This window comes from Drosophila obscura, unplaced genomic scaffold, assembly GCF_018151105.1.
Source record: "Drosophila obscura isolate BZ-5 IFL unplaced genomic scaffold, ASM1815110v1 contig_17, whole genome shotgun sequence".
NCBI classification, from domain to species: domain Eukaryota; kingdom Metazoa; phylum Arthropoda; class Insecta; order Diptera; family Drosophilidae; genus Drosophila; species Drosophila obscura.
Window position 1 is genome coordinate 2,255,121 of NW_024542757.1, and position 27,131 is coordinate 2,282,251.

The 27,131-nt window shown below is 45.3% G+C and overlaps 1 protein-coding gene and 2 long non-coding RNA genes across 4 annotated transcripts in view; 2 read left to right on the forward strand and 1 right to left on the reverse strand.

Annotated features, from left to right (window-relative positions):
• The window catches only part of LOC111079478, a 69,257-nt gene that overhangs the window by 31,721 nt on the left and 10,405 nt on the right, over positions 1–27,131 (forward strand). The window lies entirely within an intron of this gene.
• Positions 9,799–27,131, reverse strand: part of LOC111076557 — a 41,907-nt gene continuing 24,574 nt past the window's right edge. For both annotated transcript variants that reach the window (XR_005967547.1, XR_005967548.1), the window contains 2 exons: positions 22,504–22,556; positions 9,799–11,243 (listed from right to left, as the gene is read on the reverse strand). This is a non-coding gene — a long non-coding RNA (uncharacterized LOC111076557). The remainder of the gene's footprint in view (positions 11,244–22,503; positions 22,557–27,131) is intronic.
• Positions 13,233–16,151, forward strand: LOC111079475 (V-type proton ATPase 116 kDa subunit a). Its single transcript, XM_022374665.2, has one exon. The coding sequence runs from the start codon at positions 13,345–13,347 to the stop codon at positions 16,096–16,098; it is 2,754 nt and encodes a 917-aa protein (XP_022230357.2). The 5' UTR covers positions 13,233–13,344; the 3' UTR covers positions 16,099–16,151.

The following is a 27,131-nucleotide window of genomic DNA, read 5'->3' on the forward strand; positions in this document are numbered from 1 at the left end:
ACTTGTGGTCAAATTCTTTTGCTCTCTTTCGCAAATGCTATCGACTCCATGGCACTCCATGGCATGACCCGACCCCTCTGTCTGTTGTGTGCTTATGTGATATAGATCTGTCTATCCGTTGGTTTGACTCACTGTATCTACATATGTTTGCGGGTGCCCCTCTGTTTGTCCATCTATCAATCCATTTGTATATTCATCTGTCCCCATGTGTCTCCCTCTGTTTATTCATATCTGTGTGTACAGTTATCTGTCTCTCTTTATGCTGTATCGCTGTATCTGTCATTTAATTGTGTAGTGAAAGTGTCATGTGGATCAACGGGTACTAATTGGGGCAACAATCGGTGGAGTGCCTGCCGGACACTTCGAATTTATCAATAAATCAGAAGCAGATTTATTGAACTACTTTCCCACTCGATATATTTTGATTGATTGATTGATTGATGGGATTTTTCGTTGATTTGAGAGTAGTTTTTATTTATATAAATTGCATATCCTTTTTGAACACTTTAAAATCTATTAAATTCATTTGTTTTTCATTCATTTTGCTTAAAGTTTATTAAAATTCTATTAAATTCCATTATGTTGGTTATATTTTTTAGTACTCATTTTACTTGATTGGGAGGCATCGATTTGTATTTTATTTGATTTGTTGTTGAATTTTAGACTCTAGTTTGATTTTGTATCATTTATTCATGTCCTTTTATCATTTATTTATATTCTATTTTATTTGTATTTAAATGTAATTTTATTTTAGATTTATTTCCTTTCTTTTCCCCAAATGTGCAGATTTTATTTAAATTAAAAGTCGAACTTTCGCTTCCGTTTCCATTCCCATTCCATACACAAACACCTAAATACATACATACATATGTATGTATGTATATTTTGCTACCAACTAGCATTTTGCCACATGCCCCACATACATCTCGTACACAAGGGTTTTGTGTTTCGTTCAATTGTTTTTTTCTGGTTTCGTTTGGCACGATGTGTGGTTTTATTTTCTGTTTTCTTCGATCGTTATTTATGCGCATTTTAAGCCTGTTATTTTTTAATCACGTGCCCTTCCTATTTTTGTATTGTTGCTCGTCTCGTGTTTGTTTGTGGCATCCCTTTCTGGGTGTGGAGTTCATAGTACATACATATATGTATGTACATGTTTGTAGCACTCAATTCCTGCCTCCCCCCACACCACTCTTCAATGGCCACAATTTTCTTCCCCCGTTGCTGCGTGTATTTTTAATGAATATATTTTTAACACTTTGCAAGGGTTGCACCTTCCTTCCCTGTCTCTTCCTCCCATTCTCTCTGATGTTGTTCGCAATTGTAAATCACACATTAATCAATGCTGCTTCGATCTGTATCTCTATGGCGCGACCTAGTTAACAATTAAAATTATGACAGGCCCCACTCTCCGCCTGTTTGATGTTTCCGCTCTCGTTGTGGCTCTTGTTGTGTGCACATACCCTACCAGAGGGTATCAAGTGTTTGAATGGCCTGGGTGCAGCAGATGCATCCACAACAGAGTGTCAGATATATATTATAGAATCAGATAATAGCTTTTATCCTCCAGGATAATATGTACCAATCATTTGCTGTTCAAGTGCGGCCAAATTTCATTAAAATCTGATGGCTATATCCTTGCAAACAATCGATCTAAAAGTGTATCTAAATCTTCGACTCTGTTTTTTTTTTTTTTTTGATTTTATGTCTGTTTTTGGGGGCTCCCGAACTAATGAAATGCTAGTAAAAATTAATATTTAATATATGAACGAGCTGTGCTGTGTTCGGGGCGTTGGCCAACGACTATTTCGTTTTAGTTAAGCTCTGGCCTAATTATAGCCGGCAGCTCTGGGGCTTGATTAATGGCACACAATTGATTTAGACGCGATTATTTTTGCCTGAGAGTAGGTCATGTGGGTTGTGGCACTAAGGGGGGGGATGGGGGACCACCGCCATCTCAATACATCGTGAAGCTTCCTGCCATCGAGTGACAACTTCGGCGGCTTCTACTTCCCCTCCTGCTGCTGGCTGCTGCTTGCTGCTGCTGCTCTTTAGCATATAAATCGAGAAGCTCCTTAGTCAATCAGTCTTTTAACTCCACTGCTCCTCTGGATGCGATGCCTCCGCCCGTCTCTGATTGTAATAAAGACATGGCAATCGAGCGGTGAACAGGCAGGCGATCAGCGTGCAACGCCCGCGCCATGTCAGTTCGATGTCAACGTTTTTGACGACTCCAAAAACCAATCAACTCTCAAACTAAATCAAAAATCATAAAATATTCCAGCAGAGGCGGTGCACTCGTCGAGCCCCACGGGGCATGAAAGGAGAGAGAGGGAGGCTTCACACACACACACAAACACACATGAGGAGGCATGTGGCAGGCGTAGGAGCGACTGCAGCTGACAGCAGCCTGAGGAGGAGTTTAAAGGAGCGACTGTATCGATGACGGGGATGCTGGGGAGTGTGGGGGAGAGGAGTGTACACAGCCTCTGCCTCTTCGCCTTTTATAAATAAAATTTGCATAAATTTAATAAACCCTCGCCGGCTACGTTTTGGCCACAAAAGGCACAGAGATAGAGAGTTGCAGAGAGAGAGGGAGAGACTCCGCTCTGCTGCGCACTTGTTAGAGGAAAGGAGATTTTGTGATTTACCGATATAAGCCAAAAAACAAAAAGCAAAACCAAAACCCAAAACCGGAAAGAAAAGCTCCCGGTTTAAGCGAGAACTTTTCAAATACACTGCCAGACTAAGGCTACTCATGAAAATGTTTGGGATGCTATGCTCCTGCTTCAAGTTTCAGCCTGCAGCTGCTTTAAAGTGAAGAGACCGAACTACAGATCAAGAATCCATGCATTACCCTTGCTGCATCTGCAACGCTCGAGTCAAGGCTATGCGGAAAAAAAAGGCAGACTGCAAAAGGAAAGAAACCTCCGTTGTCTCACCCAAAGACCCATAAATAACCAAAACCAAAACGAAAACCAAACCGAACCGAACCGAAGTCAGTGGCACAAATAATGATGTGACATGTGGACCCGGTAGTGCATCAGTGCAACACAACACAGTGGTGGAGCAGCACTCCAGGGCAATCTCTACGCAAGGCCCACAGTCTCATCATCATTTTTGCACGCATAAATCGATTGCAGCTTGTTAGTACTGTGCCCCAAAATGACAATGGAGCCCCCCAGCGGACAGCTTGGCAAGGGTAAGAGCCTAGAGTGGAGTGGAGTGGATGCCACTGGATGCTCTTTTGCATATGGAAAGATGAATGATGAATGCATTTTGCTATCGCTGGCTGTGGCTGTGGCTCTGCCTGTGGCTCTGGCTATTGGCCACTTCCTGGTCAAGTCAACTGGCAGCCACACAAATTAATGTCAAAGTCAAAATGAAAATGGCATGTGGCAAGCATGCAATGTGGCTGTGGAGGCTGTGCTAGAGGCAGAAGGCCCAAGGCAGCTTGCAACTTGCTAACTTTTTGCGGTTCACAAATCGCGCCATAAATTTCAGGCGCAACAAACGGCTAAAAGGAGAAAAATGACAGCAATGCGTTTATTGACCAAATGTGCAACATACTCATCGATTACACGAGGCCAGGGGCAAAGACACGGGGTAGGGGTTGGGGCAGGGGGCTGCCTTGACCATAGCGCATGCGCAGCCCGCTGCCGGTGCCGGTGCCGGTGCGGCCTGTGTTGCCGTTTTGGGAAAACTCCGATGCACACACACACATCTCGTCGTATACGTAATATGTTGTGGCTGCTGTTGCGTGTGCCACACAAACTCTACTCGTACACAAATATATCTGTTGCAATTTTCCCTCTTAAGTGTCGCCAAGAGCCAGCAGCAAAACATTTTCCACGAGTGTTGCTGTAATCACAGGCGCAAAAGTAGCCAAAAAAAATGGCTTTAAGGCTAGTTTTAGCGGTATTTGTAATGGGCTGGATTTGTCTTTTGTTTGCCATTCCCTCCAATTAGTGTCCAATTATTGGCCAAAAAGTTTAATTTACGGAGATTCCTTAAAGTTTTCTTTCCCATTTTTGCCGCCCAAAATTTCTGTTCTGGCTGTTTTCTTCTGTTTGAATTTCCCTCAATTATTAAAACATTTATTTAAGTATTTTCTCTGCTTAGATTCTGTGTAGTCGGCTCTAATCACATTCTTGCTGGCAGTAGTGCCAAAAACGGGTATATGTATCTCTCAGCCATGCCATGGCCATGGCAAAGCCATGCCATGCCAATCCCGGAGCCCTGGTCCTGTTCAGGCTATTTCTGTGACTGCCAAGCGCTAAATGTGTGTTACTTCCGAGCGTCGTGTCGTGAGGCATGGCCACAGAAACAGCAACAGCAACAGCCTCGGGGGCCCCCTGTGACAGGGTACAAGACATGCAGCAGAGGCAGCGGCAGTGGCAGCGGCAGACGGTGGGGCAGCCTCTAGCTCTGGCTCTGGCAGATCTCTGAGGCAGAGCCAGCAGGCGACTCTAATGCATGATTTATAGTAAAATATTTATTTTTACTGTTAAGTATATGCCACAGTCGGGAGTCAAAAGGAGCAAGGGGGTCGCAAGCGGGGCTGGGGGCTGGGGCCAGGAGAAGAGACACATGACTTGTCGCATCTCTTGGGGTGGGTGCCCGAGCCCGAGCCCGAGCCCGTGCCCAACGCTGCCACATACGGTATGGTGTGGGGAGGGGGTGGGGGGATAGGATACTGTGGGACAGGTTGGCAGTGCCACTGTTTGTGGCACTAGTTCTACCACTGATGTGTGTGTTGCTCTGTTGCTGCGCTATGTGGCATCCACTAGCACTACTGTCATTGTTTGTGGCCTTATCAGTGTGCATGCAAAAGGAATGGGCCAAGATGGGTAGACGCTAGACGACAAAGTCTAACTGTTTCTCCCGGGCTGGCTGCCTCTGTAGATGGCAGCTTGTTAGCCGAGGGGATTCCCGCTAATGTCACTCATACGACACGTTGCCAGCAGAAGCAGCAGCAGCAGCCGCAGCCTCACACAGATAAGTAAATACATAGAAACGGGCAAAATATGAATGTCGAAGCTCTGTGGCTCATATAAATCAGAATGCTATCAGCTGATGACCCCATTTCATAGGCAGACATCCACACACAGAGATCGAGAGAGAGAGAGAGTGCCCCTCGATTTTCATGGCTTTTCAATAAAGCGTGTCAGGCATAAATCATTCAACTTATCTCAATCTCAGCAAAAGGGAGGCCAAAAGAGAGGCTGTGGATTTTTCTAGGAGAATTAAGCCAAGAGCCTCTGTGCTCTTGACAAGCCACCAGGCAAACAATAACCCGCGATAAGCATCGCGCACCCAGCCACCACCCCCCCGTCAACCCATTCCACTTACCACTTTATTGATTTTGCATAGGTCTCTGGGAGCTTCAACAAAAGTGTCGTAAATCTTGACACACTCGCAAAGAAGAAGCAGCTGAATGCCACACAGCTAAAAGAAACAGAGGGCACACAGACTAAAGGGCTGCTGCTGCTGCTACTGCTGCCAGGCAGGCTACTAATGCACATAATGCCCCGCCACTTGAATTGCCAACAATTGGTACTCGTACTCGTTGCAGCGCCCCCAAAAAATCCAGGCCAGCAACCAAGTTCGAGTGGACGGACGTGTGCCAGGCACAAAGAAAAATGCCACTACACAAAAGATCCTTGTGGCAAACCCTTGATAGCAAACATTGATTGAGACCCTGCCAACAGCAAACCGTCAACCATAACCATCCATGGGACTTCCTGCCCCATCCATCAAAGTACCCATGCACTGGAGAGTGCACTGGGAAGGGTAAAGGGGTAACCAGTAACCCACTTGTGGCACAGCCCCGAAATTAAATGAAATGAAGATTAATGACAAACAGCAATTTACGCTCAATGTCGCATTAATTGAGGCAATGAGCGCTTGAATAAATTCATGAGTTTACACACACAAAATCCAAACCACAAAAACAAACCCAAAAACAAAAATAAAAAACAAAAAGAAAAAAAAACACACACACAATGACAAAGCGCCAACACCAAACATGTGCCAAGTGCTTCTAAGCCACAGATATGCGTTTCCAGCCAAGGTTGCTTACAACTTTAGTTGGCTAAAAGAGGTACAGTCAGGGGCCAGTCAGGGGGGTGTAGCAGGTCGTTGCCTGATTGCTCGATAAAGAGCTTAACCCATTGAGAGAGAGAGACACCTCGAAAAAAAGATGCCAAGGAGGGACACAAAAGATTCAACATTAGGAAATGAAATGGCAAAAACCTTTTCATTTGTGGAAAGTATTCAAATACCCACAACAGTTCCGCACACACACACACACACACACACACAAAAGGTCAGAGTTGAGTCTTCCCCACACGTGTCACTCAACAGATCCTCAGGCTCTACGCTCCGCCCCTCCCATCCTTTGCCACATTTGGCGCGTGTGGCGCGAGGCGTTGGTCGGGATTAAGTGTGGTCGAAAATCGGTTAGTGGTTTGGTCAGCAGCAGCCAACGGAGCAATCAACACAGCCACCAGGCTGTAGCACACTCGTAACCCGTTACTCGCCACACGGCAACGCGGCAACGGCAACACACCCCAATTTGGCTTTGGGCTTTGGCTTTGACGTTGTCTATTAGCCGGGTTATGAGCAAATTACGGGAGCGCCATAGCCAATGCCATGCCCCACAGAGAAACCTATGACGGAATGGTCTGAACAAAAAAAAAAATGAAACTAATTGCACCACAAAGCTGGTTATTGCCTGCCAGCCTGCCTGCCCCATGCTCTGTGGCAGTGGCTGATGGCTGATGCCTGATGATGGTGGTTTATGGCTGCAGAGTGCGGCCTACGCGGCCTGCGGTCGTTGTTTAATATGCAACAAATCAACGCGCAAATTGTGCCATAAAATATTTACATTTGGCCACTGCCTGCGGGCCAGCTGTATCACCCCCCCGCACGACCCCACCAGGTGCGCCCTCGCATCAGGTTTTCATAGGTCCCACTCCCCAAAGCGAAAAGCTTAAGCTGTTTTGCACCTGTGGCTCTTCTCTTTAATCTTTAATATGGGGTGGAAAATGTGATTCAGTTTTCGTTTGCTGTTTATATTTATTCCAGATATCCCGAGAACTTTCTGCGCTTTTCTCCAGATTTCTCTTGCTATATACCGAACATCTCGTGCATTTTTCTTTATCCACTTCTCATGTCCCACCCACTGCTGCTGCTACTGCCCCCTTCTCTCATATCAGCCATGCCTCTGATTTTGTTTATTGCGTTTAATTTGCGCATTGTTTGTGCGGCTTTCGGGTATAATTGCAGGCATCAATTGCACCCACACACACACACACACACACACACACACACACACGGCGGCAGTGAGTGGCAATCAACTTGCCATCACCGCCAACCGCAGTGGCAACAGCAAATAGGAGCTGCACCATTGGACAGTGGCAATCAGATTGCCACAGACGACTCTCCTGGACCACGCAAATCCCCATTTAATCCACTGGTTCCAACATGTTCCAACAAAATGTTCACTTGGCTTGCATTAGGTTTGTCTAGCTTTAAGTTTCATTGGCAACTGTATAATCTAAGCTAATTTCGAGCCACATTTCGATCTGTTTGCTTTGTACGTTGCTTTGTTTGTTTATTGATACTCCTTGGAACGGGAGGGTATTCAAGATTAAGATGTGTTTGCCCTGAACATGACCAAATATTTCGATTAAAGATTAATCCCTTGCCAGACTTCAGTTCAGATAAATATCTCTCATACATTTTTTGTTTTTTTATTTTATTTTTTTTTTATTACGTATTTTTGTTATTGAATATTCCCTATTAGAGACGGACGACAAGTATGAAAATCTTAACATAATTTATTTATTTAATTACATACATTTAAAATTATTTTTCCAGGGTACACACTGCTTCGACCCCTCCAGAATTTTCTTTTCTTTGTTATTTCCCCATTTTGTGTGGTGTGTTTGCATTTCACGCTTTTGGCCGTGGTCCCCGAACTCTAGCTCGAGTGTGTGTGATTAATCTCCCACCATGGCACCCATGCCACATCCCATGGAATGTAAAACCCAAACAAACAAATACTCGTAGCACGGTATGGCAAAAAAAAAAACACGAAAAAAAAAAAAAAAAGAGAAGAAAGAAATGATTTCCCACTGTTATTGATGATGTGTTGATTAGGTTCTGACAAACCCCTCCATCGCGGTCATGTGAACCAACAATCAAAATACAGAATTTCACTTTGAACTCGTGCCGCTCGCATTGGGGGCTGATGCTGACGCCCTGCTGTGGGGAGGGTGGTGCCGGTGCCCGGTAGATCGAACACCGGGACGTAGTGCAGCGCCCCAGCGCCTGTGTGTGGTGCGGTCATAATCAAAATTTGGGTCATGTTTGACCATGTTGCCAAAAGCCGTGGCAAGAAACCCTAAACCGAAATCATGCAAAGCAGCGTGTGTTTAATGAATTGCCATCCATCCATCCATCCACCCATATGTGGAGGATAGTCGTGGTGTGTCGCTCCCCCCGCCTCACCGAACATTCATGTTGCAAGTTCCAACACTGCAGCCCGGTAAGGGGGCAGCTTTTGTAATGGCCAGTTGCCGCCGTTGCTGCAGTTACGCAAAGCGCCCATCGACTGTCTGTCAATTTCTGGATATTTATGGTGCATAAATCCAACCTGAAGGGTCAGACACACAGCTAATTGGGGGGGAATTTTCGTTGTTGTTGTTGCTGTTGCTGTTGTTTGTGTTTTTGTGTGCTTCTGGGAAATAGGTTTTTTAATGGTTGGTGGGTGAGTCAGACCAAAGTCGGCAGGGAGATATGACCTGAGCTGTGGAGACTCTCTTAAATGATTCTGTGCATTTCTCATTTTTGATATTTTTTCTTTCATATTTAAACCTAATCATAGGTTTTTAATTTTGCTATTTCCATTCATATTTTTTTTTTTTTAATTATGTTGTCGTATCTCTCTATCCAACCTTGTTCCCCCCACATATGTATTCTCTGGCTGCCACACACACACATCACTGAAGCCACTCTGTCCAACCAATGACCTTTGCTTTCCCCTCTACCCTGGAATCTCCTGCTTCCCGCCAAGAAATACAAATCAAATATATGTTTGTACATACATATGTAATTATAGTATAATTATAATTAAATTTGAATACAAACTAAACTTCCGTAACAGCCCTCGCAAGGTTGTCTGCTGGTTAGATGGGAATGAGAATGATCTTTGTACTCTTGTAATTTCATGGCAGAATTCCTCGATAAATTGATGTACGGGGTACATATGTATGTACATATGCGGGCTGCGGAACCATGGGCAAAAAGGCCACGTTCCCTTGGCCATGCGGACAGTGAGTGGAGTTCATCCGTCAATTCAGAGCCGACTAACGGCCTGGCCAATTGTCGCAAATTAGTGGAGGCCCAGACCCAGACCCACACGCACACACCCCCAAACCCCAAACCCCGAACCTCGAACCCCGAAGCACCAAGCACCGATCGCTGAACGAACAGCAGATTCGGAGCCAGCGATAGCCAGTGAGCGAGCGAGCGAGCGAGCAGGTGAAGTCGAGACAAGAACGGACAAGACAAACACCTAAAGCCAATCCACATGAGCACACAAGCTAACGGTATTCCAAGCACACACACACGCACACAAATCAAAGAAGGGAGAGAAGATCCAGAAATCCAGAAATCAAGGAAGGGAATCAAGAACAAGAGAAGCAAGAGGAAGCTGGAGGAAGACAGAAAGAGACAGAAAAGACTCACAAGAGAGAGAGAGAGAGAGACAGCAAAGACCCACAAGAGAGATAAAGAGCGAGAGAGAAGCGACAGAAAGAACAGCTACATATACAAAATTTTACTGCTACAATTGGCAAATTGAAAATTGCTCGCTGGTGGCGATGACGATGGCTGTGGCTGTGGCTGGGGCTGTGGCGGCGGGCGTTGGAATTGAAGCTTAAGCTGTAGCTTCAGCTGAAGCTGGTGTATCTTGAACCTGGCCAAGGCGGAAGCTTCAGACCCTGAGCAGGCCCAAAGCCATGGCCTCCCCTTCCTCTCCTTTCGCCCCTTCCAACCCGCCAAGATGCGTTCGTCTGGCGCGATAAGCTGACATCCACAACGTGCCACAGACGATGATGCATTTGGCCGTCTCAGCCGCAGTCTCTGCACACCAGACATAGACGTTTCAATTTCAAACAAGCCAAAGCGGCCTAGAACGGTATTACGGCAAGGGGATTACCCTGTAGCTATGGCTGATAGCCATATGATGGCAATATCTTACGGATGTCAGAGTATCAGAGAATCAAGTGTAGTCGCAAATTAAAATTCCTCTTTCGCCTGTCACACACACATCCACACGAAAACGCTATATACCCTCGGCGCCCTACAGCAAAATCCCAGGGTGCATACGAAAACAAAACGGTTTTGGCCAGGCCAATCTTCAAGGCAGACATTTTAATGAAGCCGCCGTCAGGCAGCATTTGTGGCAGCCACCTTCTGCGTCTTCTGCCGCTTCCCCTTCGCCATCATGTCTGTGGCCTGTGTAACGGTGCCAAGTCCACGCACTGTCTGCGGCCGAAACGAATGACTTAAGCGGCGAACCTGATGAGCCTCACTAATGCGTAAGAGAAGAGCCGCTTTAGACGCTAAGATTACCTAAGACCAAACAGACCATTAGATGGAGAATACACGTGTATAAGTAAGCCCTCCCCCCCCTCGCGTGTCATTACTTTTTGTCACTTTTTCAACTTTCGCTAGCAGTTTTCCCTTCATCTCTGGCAATTCTTGACCCGTTTCTGGGGCCTACGCCCCCACACACCCACACCCACACCCACAGCCGAGAGCTGTCTAGTGTTCTCTATAATTAAAAAAGAAACGTAACGAAATGAAATGAAATCTTGTCTTCCAGAGTCCACTTGATTCGGAATACGAGCACTTGATTGCCATAATGAAAAAGAGAGAAAAAAGAGTCAGAGAGGGGCTCGAGTTGGGCCGCCTCGTGTCTGTTTAGGCGTTAATTATGGGTTCTGGCAAATTACGGGCCGGCCGCCTCATGAGATGCACTTTCTCTTTGCCGGCCACAACTCAAAACAGTGAGTGGAAATGAGTCGAAAGATGAATAAAGTTGAATGAATGCGAGGGCGCGAGCGAGGGCGTTATGACAAAAATCAATGTCTGGCTGATGTTCGTACTCGTCCCTTACCTTTTGTTGTATGCGGCTTCTAATTGCTTCCAGATCGCTGATCACATTACCTCTGTAAAAGAAAGAAGGGAGAGGTTGAAAACGGTGGTTGCTTACTCCCCGTACAATGAGTGGGCAAAAGAGAAATGCAAATTAGTTTATGAAAATACTCAAAAATACAATAACCCAAGAAATATGGCACTTAACAAAAATAAATCTTGAAAAGACTCTTCACAAGCCGTATGGCTCTTGCCTTTGCCTTCAGCTACAAATTGACATTGTTTCGTCCAAAGTAGAGGAGTAAATGTATTATATATACGTATGTATATATGTATATATCATGGCCTGGAACACGTGTTCGACATTTGTTAAACCATTTTGCAGTTCTTGAACTGACTTTGATATTTCTTTGATTTATTGCCTGCAATTGTCGCACATTGCTCTCATTGCTCGTAAAAGTGAAAACTTTCATCCGCGGGGCTCACTTTTGTGCACTTTTGCTTTCGAAACTTTCAATTTGGTGACTTAATTTCTTTGGGGGGGCTCTAATGAAATCGAACTGCCGTACCGCACAATAGCAATTGGCCGGGCCAAAACGCCCATTGTCAGACAATTTAACCAAGCCAAATCGACGGAGAGTCGCGCCGCTTTGCCAAAGAAATTATCAAGTGCACTTTTACTTTCATTGTTGGTGGAGTAGGAGGAGACGGCAAAGGGGAGGTGGAGTCGGAGGTGGAGAAGTGCTAACGAACATTTTATGGCCGCGTTCGAATACAATTTTCCCTTGAGTTTCGGTTATTTTCCTTTTAGCATTGGCTAATGAGCCGAAAATTCCATTTACAAAGAGTTTCAGTCAGTCAGTCAGTCAGTTTGTTGGAAATTATCAAACAATTTGGGCTTTGAAATGGATTCCCCCCTCCCCCTTTTCCCCCCTTGCAACGATTTTTATGGGAAAAATGTTTCTTTTTCGAAATGAAATGAAACGAAACTCTCTGAAAGCTGCGACTCTTCTGCTTATATAAGGAGAAGAGCCCCCCATCAAAAACAATGTCTGGCCATAATGCTTGTCAAACTAAATCGAATGGCGTTTGTCTTTATTAAAACTAAATTAAATGCAAAGCAAAACAAAGCAGAAACGTGAAAACTTATTCAAACAAAACGAATTGATTTTTAACTGCAACGCATTTCGCAATTGTCTGAGTTTGGTTCGGGATTAATAAAGGGAATGGAAGGGAAGGGTTGGTAATGTTTTCCCAAAACATGATTTAAGTTCTTAAGAATTTCAAAATACTTTCATATATTTCGTCTTTATTTTTTATGTATTTTTGAGCTAAAATGTAAATACAATTTAATATATTTGCATGCAGATAAAAGAATAAAAGCACCCAAAAATGCCCTGCCTAATTTATTCATGAAATTTCTATTGAAATTCCGACTATAAACAGTAAACGATCATCAAATGGGATCATCAATTTTTACGATGCTCGTATTCTTTCTATGTTATGTCAACAAATCGTAGGAATATTTAAATACATTCGAAGTTTAAAAGTCTTAGGGTGGATCGTGGCTTCAGCCTGAGGCTGAGTGAGAATCTGTGATGCATAAAATATTTATTACTATTTGAAATCATTTGAGGGTTCTTCAGAAAGACTTCCCACAATTTATGTGGAAGTCCGATGGTTCCCACAATTCCCCATGTGGATTGTGCACTGTAGCGTGGCGAGGCGGGGCAGCGGCGGCGGCGGCGGTGGCGGCGGCGGCGTGGGCGTGTCAGCAGCGACTGCTGCAACTGCAACGAGCTTGCATGCAAAGCATGGCATTATCTTCAGTCGCGAATCGCGATCTCTCAAGCTCAGGCCGCTGGCGGACATGTTTGCTACTCGAATTAAATAAGCCACAAAACGGCAAAGACAAAATAAATAGATGCATATGCTACTACCAACAATGGGGGAGAGAAAAACAAACAAACGTATCAATTAGCAGGAGACAAAAAACCCGAACCAAAAAACAAAAGAAGAAGAAAAAAAAACAGAGCAGGTCCAGAAAACAGAGACAAAGACACACAAAGACAGATCTCTACTACAGAGCAACAACCAGCCAGAGAGAAACATTTATATTTAGATATTTTTTTAAATTTTTTTTTCGTAGCTGTTTGGCATTTTTTGTTGTTGCTCATGGCCAAAGCGTTTTTCCGCAGCGAGGAAATGGAGCTGTGCCAGCTGCTGCTCCACACGGAGAACGCCTTCGACTGCGTCATGGAGCTGGGGCACCACGGGGGCCTGCAGTTCAACAACGTTTACGATGAGGATCGCCAGATGAACGGAATGTACACCAAGAAGGTGACGCTGTGCAGCGAGCTGCTCCGCATTGCGGACAATCTGCAGCATCAGATGGCGGAGCTGCAGATCAAGGTGTACTTCTATCCGGATGTGGACTGGGAGAATCGGCTGATCGAGAGGGATCTGAAGGAGTACGGCGAGCGGCTGCGGCGGCTGCATGTGGAGACAACGGCCGTCATGGAGCATTACAATGCCCTGGATCGTCGCCGATATTGGATGCTTGAGCATCGATTTGCCATCGGCAAGGCCGACAAGTTCTTTGCCTCCGACATGGGCAGCGAGCTGCTCTACTCGGAGAGCACGCTCCTGACGCTGATCAAGGATGCGGCCGAGGACAGTCCGGCGCATCGACAGCTGAACTACATCATCGGCAGCATACGGGCGGATAAGTTCGAGAGCTTCGAGCTGCTGTGCTACCGGCTGTTCGGCTTCAATCTGGTGGTACGCTTCGCGGAGATGCCCATGCCGATGATGGACTTCCATGGCCACCGGTCGGAGAAGGTGCGCAAGTTCTCGCTGCTGCTGCTCACCAATTCGACGATGATCTGGCCAAAGGTCAACAAGCTCTGTCACGCCTACCATGTGACCATCTACGAGTGCCCCGAATCGACGACGCTGCGCATGGCGAAGGTTCAGGAGTTGAGCGAGGAGATAGAGAACTTGGAGCGCATCCTGTACGAGTCGCAGCGCATACGCGTGCAGATCCTGGAGGTGACCGCCCGGGATCTGTATTTGGTGCGGGTGAATCTAACCAAGGCCGTGCGGGTCTACGATCTGCTGAATCGCCTGCGACCGGTGGGGGGTCTGGAGCGTCAGAAGTATCTGCAGGCCGAGTGCTTTGTGCCCGTCTCCGATCTCGAGGGCGTTCGCACGGCCCTGAAGAAGGGAACGCGGATAAAGGCCGGCGCGGATAAGCCGGAACAGCAGCAGCAGCAGGAAGAGGAGAACCAGCAGCAGGAGCAGGACCAGCAACAGGAGGAGCTAGTGTCGGATGCTGATAATGAGCCGTCAATGCTGGGGCCCGCGAGACAAAGCACCGACGAGCAGTCCCTACCGCCCCTGCTGCTGAAGAAGAATCGCCACTCCAGCCACATTCCGCCCACCTTCTTTCGCCTGAATAAGTTTACGCAGGGCTTCCAGAATCTGATCGACTCCTACGGCATATCGGACTACAGGGAGATCAATCCGGCACCCTACACCATCATCACGTTTCCGTTTCTGTTCTCTGTGATGTTCGGGGACTTTGGCCACGGCATACTGGTGACCCTTTTCGCCCTTCTGCTCATCTGGAAGGAGAAGAGTATCGCGGCGGGTCAGCGGGCCGCCAAGGAGGAGAACGAGATACTCAACATTCTGTTCGCCGGACGCTACATTGTCCTGCTGATGGGTCTGTTCTCCATCTATATGGGTCTGATCTACAACGATGCGCTGTCCAAGTCCTTAAACATTTTCGGATCCAGCTGGAGCTGCCGCTACAATGCCTCAACGCTGGACCACATGACCGGGCAGCTGAATCTGGATCCATCGAATCGATACTTCTACTCGGGTAATCCCTATCCCTTTGGCGTTGATCCCGTGTGGAAAGTGTGCGGCGAGGACTCGATAACCACCTTCAACTCGTTGAAAATGAAGCTGGCCATTATTTTGGGCATTGCCCAGATGATGTTCGGCCTCTCGCTGTCGGCCGTCAACTGTGTGATCCTGAAGCGAAAGGCAGATCTCCTGCTGGTGGTCGTGCCGCAGTTTGTCTTCATGATCTGCCTCTTCTGCTACCTGGTTTTCCTCATTTTCCTCAAGTGGCTGCTGTATGGGGGCTTGAAGTCAACGCCCTTCAACTCGGCCTGTGCCCCCTCCGTGCTGATCACCTTCATCGACATGATGCTGATGAAGAACACAGAGCTGGACGATGTCCAGTGCAACAGTGAGATGTTCAAAGGTGAACGTTTGCTGGAGTATATCCTGGTGTTTGTTGCCTTCCTGGCGGTGCCCGTTCTGCTGGCCGGCAAGCCCATCTATCTGCAGCGGCGGCAAAAGAAGCTGAAGAAGCAGCGGCAGGAGCGTGACATTCAGGAGCTGAAGCAGAACGGTCGCGAGATCCTCAAGGAGATGCGCTCCGCTCAGCGCTACTCCATCGATTCGCAGGAGGACACCGTCAACGAGAAGCGCGACTCCAAGCCGAAGGCCCACAGTGCCGACCATGCCGAGGAGTTTGATCTATCCGAGATCTGGATACACTCGGGCATACACACCATAGAGACGGTGCTCGGCTCCGTCTCACACACCGCCTCGTATCTGCGCCTGTGGGCCCTCTCCCTGGCCCACGATCAGTTGTCGCATGTGCTGTGGCACATGGTCCTGGCCAAGGGTCTGAAAACTGATGCCCCAATCTATATGGCCGTGCCCATGCTGGCCTTCTCCTTCCTGGCGTGGTCCGTGCTCACGGTGGCCATTCTGGTGGGCATGGAGGGCCTCTCCGCCTTCCTGCACACGCTCCGTCTCCACTGGGTGGAGTTTCAGTCCAAGTTCTACAGCGGCTCTGGCGAACCCTTTCGCCCCTTCAAGTTTGCGCCCTCCAGTCAAAGGACTTAGGTGGCTGCTCCCCCGTTTGCTCTTAAATATACGGCGTACATATTTATTGTGTATGGGTATGTATTTTGGATATCATCCTCTGTGGTTTGGTGGTGGCTGCCTCGTGCTGTGCTGGCTCTATATCTTTTTGCAATTAACTGTAATCCCACGCAGGCGGGGCACTCGCTGGACATTCCATTGCAATTAGCATTGGCCGGGGCTCTCCATGCCGCCATGCAAAAGGCCATAAACCAAAGCTAACTTTAAACAATTTCCATTTGTTTGCTTTATGCCACTCTGAAACGACGGCCATTGCCAGCTGCCACTGCCACTGCCAGTACCAGCACTACAACAACCAATACCGCTGTTGCTGTTTCTGCGGCTGTTGCAGTTGTCTCTGTTGCTGCTGTTGTTGCTGCTGCTGTTGCTGCTGTTGCTGTGGCAGGCTTCCTTCCTCCGATGCGGGCGCTTTTGGAGTCGTCGACCCTTTTGTGCTGTGCTGTGCTGTGCTGTGTGTTGTCTCTGGGCTCTGGGCTCAGAGCTCTCTTGTGGCACTACGTACACTCGTACACGTACTCGTACTCTTACTCTGGTATTGCTGCTGTTCGTTCTGCTGTCGTTCGTTCTTGTCGTAGTTGTTCAGCTTGTTTTCTATCCACACACAGCTGAGTATTTGTTGCTGTGCCGCTCGCTCTGTTTGCCATTAACACCCACGCCACAGCAACTTTTGGTTGCCAGCGCCCCCCCCCCTACCCAATCATAGCTCCATATCTGACTGTGGGGCTTTGGGGCCCCGAGTCTTGGCATAAATTATGAACAGCAACCGATGACGCATGCAGGCCTAAGTAGACTTGCTCGTGCATAAATAACTTTCGTTAGCCACATGGCCTGACTTGACTTTATTAGATCTCAGAGACAACAGCATCAGCAGCAGGAGCAGCAGCAGCAGCAGCAGCAGCAGCTAGAACCACACACATAAACTAACAACCAGAAGACGATCCTTGGGATACTCTTTTGACTCTTTTTGATATTTGAATTCGAATCTTAAGAACAAAGAGACGATCCATTGACTCATGAGTAATTCAGTTGAAATACAATACATTCCGTTGAAGATCGAATGCTCTTCCTTTTCTATATCTTGCCATATCGCGCGTATCCCCCTCATACGTGTAGTGTATCGAATGAGAGCCCAATGTAATGCCTGTAATGCAGCATTTTCATGACCAGAGCAGGTTTAGGCCAAGTCTACGCAATAGCTTTGGCCAAAACAGGCTTTGGCTCTGGCTATAACTTTAAACCGCAGCACGCGCCATTGTTTAGGTGGTGCTCTGCTCTGCAGTGCAGTGCAGTGCAGTGCTTTGCTGTGCTGTAGGAGGAATGTAGGGTGGGGTTTTGTCTGTGGGTCTGTGCCTCTGTGTGAGGGGTTGGAGGTGGAGATTCGCGTATGCTGCCTAAGTCTTTTGTTAATACTTTCGTTGTTGCTTTTGCTGTGACTGTTGCTCTGTTGCTGTGCGTTGCTCTAATGTTGGGCCCACAAATGGCCAACTGCTTAGCACTTTTATGGCCAACAATTGTCAAGTCTCCCAGGGGTAACCAGATTGCATCCATTACAGGCCCAGCCCCAGCCCCAGCCGCAGCCGCAGCATCGTGTGCACTGCAAGAAAAGCAAGGTCAAGTTGTCGCTGATTGTCCATTGCTGCTGTCGTTGTCGTTGTCGCCGAGGGAGATTCAATTTGAAACTTAAATGTTGATGATTCCCTTTTGGTTGCCTCATTCTTTTGGGTTGTCGCCTGTCAGTCGCATCCACGTCACGTTCCACAGTCTGCTGCTGCTGTTGCCGTTGCTGCTGGGTCATCAATTTTTTGAGTGCATTGCCGCTGTCCTTTAAAGGGCTGCTACTCGATGTTGCTGTTGCTGTTGCTGTTGCAGTGGCTTCTATGTTGCAACAATGACAGCAGCAACAGCAGCTGCAGCAACAGCAACCATTGTTGGCACAGGGACAAGGGACTGCGACTGGGACTGGGACTGCGACTCTGTCTAGTTCTGCTTTTGGGCCTTTACATGCCGGGGGCATAACAAAAAAGGTGTTAAATTCAACTCATGGCAGACTCGACTCCTCTCCACTGCAGCAGCAGCAGCAGCAGCAGCAGCAGCAGCAGCAACAGCAACAGACTCGAACCACTCCAAAAGCCAAAGCAAATGTCAATGCACGCTCAAGAATTTCGCTTGTACTGCAGAAGGACATCTCTCCGGCTGCCCAGCGATGACTCTTGGACTCCCAACTCGGACTCTGAAGCACTCTGAAGTGTTTGCCCCTCATCGCAGCCACAAATACCAGTGGGAGAGAGGCGATGGAATGGGAATGGAAATGGCAATGGCAGAAGCTTCATTTAAATGAAGTCAACGTCATGCAAAAAGTGATGAAAACATCAGACAGAGACCATGCCATACATACATACATACATACATACATACATACATACATACATACATACATACATACATACATACATACGTATGTATTTATGGCTGTAAAGATGTGTAAACTTTTAAGGAAATTAATTAACTTTTCACACAATTATTGCTGTGTTGCCGTTTGCACACAGCCTTTTGGTTTTTGCGCTTTTGGCTGCCAAGTGGAAAAATGCCATTTAATTTCGCCACAAATTGTGCATTTTTATTTTGTAGCTTTTAATTAAAATGAAATATCTTTTGTTCATCTCTGTCATTGTTGTCGTGCTCTTCTTTTGCCCTCTCTGCTTTGCACTCTTTTTGTTTTTTTTTGTTTTTTTTTTTTTGGTTTTCCTTGAGGCAGAACGGAAGCTGACAATTGACCATTAAAATAAACAAGTCAGAGATCTCACAAGTTCGAAAAAAAAATGGGGGGAAAAAACTTTCACTCAACAAAATGTTTTAATTAAAAATTTGCAAAAAAAAAAAAAACAACAGCAAAAACCCAATTAGAAGATGAAGAAAAAGAAATTAATTTAAACTAGATATTGTGTGGATGTGTGTGTGTATAACCTGTTGGTGATTTTGCATTAGCCATACCACTCGTACTTCAGCGGCATTGTCTTCGTGGGGCGGGGGGAAAAGTGAAATTTCAACTTCAAGATCTGTTGAAGGCAGGGAGAACCCATTTTTGGCATTTAGCAGTTCATTAGCAAGAAGCAGCACAAAAAATATGCATAATGCCAAACATGGACCACAGAGGCGGAAAGTGAAAGACCATAAAATATGTGTAGAAATTTATGAAATTTATTTGTGGATTCTTTTCGGGGTTAAAGGTGTCTTGCATGAGGAAGGTCTCACCTGTTAGAGTACATCTTTTTGTATTCTGATACTCTGCAACGCCTCTCACAGAATGCAGTTAAATGCTGGCGACAGAAAGACAGCGAGCCAACAAGGAGAGTATCAGCAGAGAGCGAGAGAGAGAGAGAGAGTGGGGAAGCGAGAGTTCGGAAAGCATGAGAAAAAGATCACACGCTTAACAGTTACCGTTCCGATAAATTAATTGAGTTAAATGGTTTCTTTTCTGTGACATTTCACAGATTTAAATCTCAAAAGTAGATCGAGAAGCCCGAAATGATAAAAGCTCTATATAAAGCTGTGATCCTCATTAAAAATGAGTTCCATGTACAAATACACCTTTGATCTCCCAGCGACGACCACACACACACCGAACACACCGAACACACACTCCATTCAATTACTCAGTGAACGCTGTGCGGATTCTTTTCTCTTTCCTTTAGTCTTTTGTTCTCATTCTGCATAATGTGAACCTGATATACAGTATATTATATACTGTGATATATCCCCGTATATGTGTCAATTACGGCACGATTTTTTGGCACATTACTGTTCCCAGTGCGCCTGACACATTTCCCGTGTGTGGCAGTAGTCCGATACCGATGCCGATATTTATGTCAGCGGCGACAATAAATTTGTCAGCTTTTTGTTAACCGTTAAGTAAACGCAATGCATGATTTGTGTTTTGTAATGAGGGCGAAAGCCACAGACAGAAACAGAGAATGGAATGAAGTGGAGTGGAGTGGAATGGGGTGAAAGAGAGGGGCAGAGCAAGACGGAGCAGCAAATGGAACCAGTTTCTCAGTTCATAAAATATTCATGATATGCCAAATCTTTTTGTTTTATTTCACTTTACTTTGCATTTTCGTTTTGTTTTTGGTTTTGGTTTTGGTTTTTTTTTGTCAAGCGAAATTGTTAAAGATTGAGTCATGGACATCAATATTCAATATTTCAATGGAATAGAATACATTATAAATCTGCAGAAATATTGTTTGGTTCTTATACATAATTTAGTAAATTTTATTTTATTATTATTATTATTTATCTTTATTTATTATTATTATTATATTTTATTTATACTATAAAATCCCTCGCACGCTGAACGGAGCAGAGAATTACCCACGCTTGAATTTCTGCTGAAAGTAGAAAGCGAAGATGTCATGTAATGCTGCCTGATAGTAATGATTTTTGTTTATTTGGTAGATAAATTCCAAATAAATAATAGCGCTAAATGGTAGTAGCTTTAAAATACCTCAGGTGCGTCTCCAAAGTTCGGTTTTCTCTATCTGTTATAGTCTACACCTCCACGAATACAGTACACCCTTGATCGCAGTGTGCAAGTACAGGGTATACAAAGCACCAGCACCCAAACAACCGCAGAGGCGACATTGACCACTCAAGTGCTCAAATTCGATGGCTCTCAACACATTGTTTCGATCACTTTGCAAATGCAGCAGCCAAACAGCCAAACACCACCGAATGGTTTGACCTTCGGTTTGGGCACTTCAACAACAAGAGGCTGCTGCTGACGCTGACGCTGTCGCCGCCGCCACACAGCTTCTGCCCCGAACCGAACCGAACACGAACTTTGTTCGTTTGGCTGTCAGCCATTTGAGTGACTGACATGCAACAGCAAAACCAGCAAAAGTAGCAGCAGCAGCAGCAGCAGCAACAGCAACAGCAGCAGCAGCAGCATATAGCAACAACAACCATGCTCCATGCCACTGCCACAATAGCGTGCAACGGACGGACAGACAACCGAAAACACCAATTGGTGTCAAAGCAACAAAATGCTACCGAATTGCAAGCGGCAAAAAGGGAATTTCTGGCAATAAATCAAAGATTGCCAGACTAATTTCTCCAAGGGAAAGAGCGAAGCCACTTTGCAAACGTTTTAGCTGCCGAAATATATATATATATATATATGTAATATATGTATGTATGTTTTGTATCTGTTGTATATGTAAATGGAACGAATGCGAATGGGAACGGGAACAACAGTCAAAAGAGCAAACGCTCGCTGCCCACGCCACTCGAGAGCAGCAGCAACAGCAGCAGCCAGCCGCCACTCACATAAATAAGTCACCATCAGAGTCAGATTCAGATTTAGATTGAGAATGAGCATAGCTTATACACACACACACACACACACAGTCACACACGCGGCAATAAATCTCCAAAGGCGTGGGCCCCCCGTCCGCAGTCCGTCGTGCGACAGACGTCAGCGGAAAATAGGGCCACGCCTTAATCAAGCTTGTATGGGCCACAAGTACACCCTACGGTTTTCACCGAAGCTCTACATATTTAATTGTCGGCAAATGTTCACAGCCAAAGTAAACCACCAAAACAAGACATCAGATCATTCCAGTGAGTTCATTTTTGTAGCTGAGCAACAGCGACTCAATAAATGTGCACTTAAGAAATGGTTTTTATTCGTTAACATTAACACATTCACCCATTTCTTTGGCATCGGTGAAAAACTTATCGTGTTGGAGCAGCTTTAGCATAGAGCGTCAGAAGAGAGTGCCAGCTCCAGCAGCATCAAGTGCGTATTAAAAAAGAGTCGCTCAAGAGTAATAATCAAGCTAATGCCATCTTATGACTCAACTTGAATTCGAATACGAATGGGGGGCTTCGACTGCTTGTGCTTGTGCTTGAGCTTGTGCTTCCTTCTTCGCTGTTTGCTGTTTGCTGTTCGCTGGTCTCTGGGTAAATGGCCTGCCAAGAAGCCAATAAAAGTGAGCGCTGGAATATTGCTGATAATCTGTTTATGGCCAACAGAACTAGGCCTCATTACCATATGGGCCCAGTGCGTTTGCTGTTGCTTTTGTGCAGTCATAAATAAAATATGTCAGAAAGTTGCCGTTAAGCCAACGCACTTCACACCAAACGAAAGAGAGAGGTAGGAAGACAAGAGGGTTTTGAGTGGCTCCAGCCGAGGAGAACGAGGACTCTTTGCAATTGGCACAGAAAATGATTCGATTGGCTCTTGCTCTTGACAGAAAAGAGCACGCAAAAATATACAGAATACCGCATGATTAAATAGCAATAATTTCATGTGATTTTTAACACAAAATTGTCAACATAACTGAGATAAAAATAAAATCCAAAACTTACCCAAACAAACACGTCGCGAGTCTATGGCAAACCAATTGTACAGAAGCTTTTAGCTATAATGACAAACAAGAAAAAGTGAAAATATATTGTTAGTCATTTTGAAAAGTATTAAATCAAACAACAAACATAATTCTGGCACATTTATGGTGCCCGGCAGCGTTCTGAAAATGCATCCATTCCAACACCTTACCTGTCACGTCACATGTTTTGACTTTAACTATCACTCGAATCTGATGTATGGGTTGTTAGTGCAAACACTTTCTATGACAAATTTGTGGCAACGAGAATGCGACTAACAAGAGCACAGCAAGTACAACTACAACTGCAACTACAACCACAAGAAATAAAAAAGAACAACTACAAGCCGCAAGCAGCACATGTAGTGCGGCCAGAGCTTGTTAACTCATCCAAAAAGTAAACCACATTCTTCAGAGCATTAGACAAAAAAAAAATATATACATATATACGAGTATAAACTACAGACATGAGCACAAAAAAAAGAACAAAAACAAAACCAAAAACATGTTTGGCGCGTGTAGTAGAAGCAACAAGAACAGAAACTTCAACGACACCAACAACAAATGCCTCTAAAACTACAGAATCTTCAACAACAACAACAGCCACAAAAGCATGCCACAACAGCAACAACAATAGGCGGAGTGGGCGGGCATTAGGCGTGGCTCGAGTGCAAAATGCAAAACAACATTGAAGACGAGAAAATCTGGCTACTGTAATTTGTCTGCCCACCAAAGACACGACGACACTCGTCTCTCTCTCTCTCTGTCTATCTCTGTTGCATGCCCCATGCCCCAGAGTCTCTCCAAATATATCTCTCCCCCTTTCTCTGCTGTGTTGGTCGTTGATCGCGTTTGTTGCTGCTGTTGCTGCTGCTGCTGCTGCTGCTGCTTTGGTCTTGGGGGCCAGTTTGCAATTGCTGCTCCACTTTTGAGTGTGTGTTGCCCCTAGCCCCTGCTCTACCCCCTCCCCCTCATGAATGTTGTATTTGCTTCCTAAAGTTGCCGTTGCCGTTGTCGTTGCCATCGTCGTCGTCGTTTGGCCGCCTTTTGTCGCTGAGGTCAATTTTTATGTTGCAGCCATTTTTCAACAGCAACAACGTAAAAAAAAACAACAACAACCGAAAATAGAAAAATTGGTTTAATTTTTTTCTGTGAATTTTCTTTAGCTTTTGTTTGCCTACAAAATAAAATTTTTTTTTATATATTTCCCTTTTTTATACCCTTACATTGGGGTGTTTTCCTGTGGGAAGGCAGCCGAAACGAAGCCTCCTGCTTGGTCATAAAATGTTTGACTTGGCGCAGCATAAGGAATAGCAATGATAAAATCATTCGCTGGAATGAATTTGGACGAAGAAGCGACTTAATTTGAAAGATTTTTGGTGTTGGCACAGGTCTTGCTGATTAAAGTGCAGATTGCATGTAAAATATGTACAGCGAAAACTAAGAAATACAATTTTCATAGGAATAAAATGTCGCATGTCTTAGTAAAAAACTCTCTCAATAAATCTCAATAGAAAAGAGATAAAGCAAACACAAACACGTTTTATGGTCATTGTTTGTCACAGATTTACAACCAATTTCCACCTATGCCGTAGAAATAGATTTTTTTACGAGGTACTTTAGCAGTCGTTTCATTGCAATCCGTTGAATAGTGAGGGTTTAATTGGGGAAAACTTTCCTGAATCCCCCCATTTGTTCACATGAAAAGTTTGTTTGCTATTAATCGTGCATAAATCAAAGCTCTACGATTATCAGCAGCTTTGACTTTCCAGGGTATTATCAAGTTCATACCACAAACACAAACAACTGCCTCTTCCATTTGTTTTTTGTTTCTTTTTTTTTTGTTTAATTTTTTTTTGTTCGTAAATTGCTCATGTTGTCTGCTGCTCTTAAAGTTACGTATGAGTGTTTTGTGTAGGTCTCCGTTGTGGCTGCTGCTGCTGCTGCTGTTGCTGCTGCTGCTGGCTTTGTGGCAGGCAAACTTTTTCAACCTGCCACTTGAACCGAGAGGGCACTGAGTGTTGCAGCGAGCGACAGAGAGAGAACGGCAACAGCCACTCCAATGGCTTGACACTTTCAGTTGGTAATTAGTTTTGTGGCCATGCATGTAAAAAGCAATTTTGTCTCTGAAGTGCAGCAAGGGAATGGCATGGAGGCTAAGACTATAGGATTGATTGTAGTTGTAATGATGGATTTTCATAGTCAATCAATATGCATACATAAATACATACATAGGGTGGTGTGGGGGGTAGGTGCAGCTAGTTGGCCAAGTTTTAAATTGTGTTTACATGCAACCTTGAACTGTTGCAGCCACTGCAGAATGTCTGTGAAATTATTGGTAGGGTAGGGAAGTGTCTTTCGAGTGTCTGTCAATCAAGTCCAATCGGAATTAAATCATTGACAAATAACAATAATCAAAGTAACAAGGTTCCTTTGCTTGCGATTGTTGCATGTGGCATGCAATGCAATGCTGCTGCTGTTGCTGCTGCTGCTGCTTCAATGAAAAGTGAAAAGTGCCTGAAAACTTTTACCCCATATATTCATTTCCATAAAACAAAAATGAAGACGGATTCACTCTGCCCCTGTGCTACATTCACTGTGTGTGTGTGTGTGTGTGTGGTGTGTGCTGTTGAAACTGAAACTGAGCATGCGGCATGTGGCATCAGAGCATAAATATGTGAAAAATGCATAAACAACTAGAACACATTGCAACAGAAACAACTAAAAGGGGGCGGCCTGCCGTGTTGCATGTTCGTTCGTTCACTGGGAAAGAAATATTTAAAATACGGGCGTAAATATGCACATTTACTGCGAAAAGTTTGCGCACAGGCAATTACACCTGAGCCAAAGTTTTGTTGTGTGTCGGCATGCTCTCTGCATCTGAGTTCTATTTGGGGTAAATAACATCCCCACTGGCCTTTGAGTTTACTTTAATTAAATTCTTCTCACACACAATCAGAAAAAAATGTGAGGGGCATGCCACCATGCCACCCCAGTGGGCAAACAATTTTCAAATGTTCTTTGAGCGCAAGTTTCAATTCAGAATATGAAAGGCAGCAAACACAGTCTCAAACTCCATAAAGAATGAAATGAAGATGGCTGGGGAGGGGCAGAAAATAGGGGCCCCCCCCTCCCGACGAATGGAAAATTCTCTGGTAAAGCACTGCAGATGAAAGAGAGAAAAAGTGTAAAGAAGAAACCAATTCCAGACGGAAAGTACTTGAATAAACTTTATCAAAGATGCAATAATCAAAAGAATGCAAGAATATTTCTATGACACTTGTACAGTGCGTGGCGGAGCTATAAAGCAAAAAAGCCGAGTGTCAAATGCAGTTGGAAAGTTAATCGGAAAAATTCTCATTTTAAGAAACTTTTCTGTGATGTGCAGTTGATGAAGCAATATACATAGATATACATATATAGGTATGTATATATGCTAGAAAATAAATCTTTAACAATTCTAAAAATAAAATCCAATAGAATAAACTATTTTTAACAAGAGATTTTCATTTCTTGGCCTATAATACTTATTGCAAATCTGGTTCCTTCCTTATGTCGGCCACTGTTTAACCCATATACCCAAATAGACCAACAAGTAGCTGCTGCCTAGTAACCCAGGCTAAAGGGCAATGCTGTCGGCAAAGAAAAAATGGGGGGAAAATATTGTGAAAATAGGAAAATAGAAAACCAACAGAAAGCATTTTCACAGTTGCCACAAAAGTTCATCAAAGTGGCATAACTGCAGTTGCTGTTGCTGTTGCAGTTTGCCTGCCACCCACTCGCTGTGGCTGTGGCTAAAGCTGAAGCGGGTAAATAGGCCAGCCTCGAGGGGGTTTCTGGAATGGGGTTCTGGGGCACCCAAGGGGCTCTTCCAGCTAACAATGCATATGACAAACTTTTGTCAATTTATTAAGAAGCAGCAGAGGACGCGGAAAGGGAAAGATTTTCCACGGAGCGAAGTTAACCTGATTCCCAGGAGGAATAGCTGTGGCAGTGTGGCAGGCAACATGGTCAGCCCGGTGGCAGAGTTTCCTACTGGACGGGGAGAGCCCCGTTCCCTCGTGTTGGTGTTCCTCTTCGAACCACACTGATACCCATCAATAGCAGATGACGACGACGACGACGACTTGCAGTTCAAACAACTTTCGTTCGCATAAATTGATGATAACAAAGGCATCTGGAATCAAAGTTGCTACCAAAAACTGGTTGCAGTGGCAGCTAACTGATGTTGCCACTGCCGCTGTTGCGCGCAGTTGCAGCAGTTATGAATTATGTCAAATGGCATAATTGCCAAGTCCAAGCTGCCACAGAGACCCTGCTGCTGCCCCCCTGGCCACTGCCTTGGCATCCGCATCAGCCTCAATCCGCGCAGTCCCAGTGCCAGTGCCAGTCCCAGTTTCAACTACCAGCAGCTGGCTGCAGAGTCGTTGGCGGTTTTTGGCTGGGGTTTTGGCATTCGAGCGAACAGGAAGCAATAAATTCTATGCATTGCACTCGATACAATTTGTAGCTGATAGATACGGGGGCCCAGCCAGATAGTTAGCCATACGGATAGATGGCTAGATGGCATAGATGGCCACGGAAATGCCGAGAGAGAGAGAGAGAGATGTG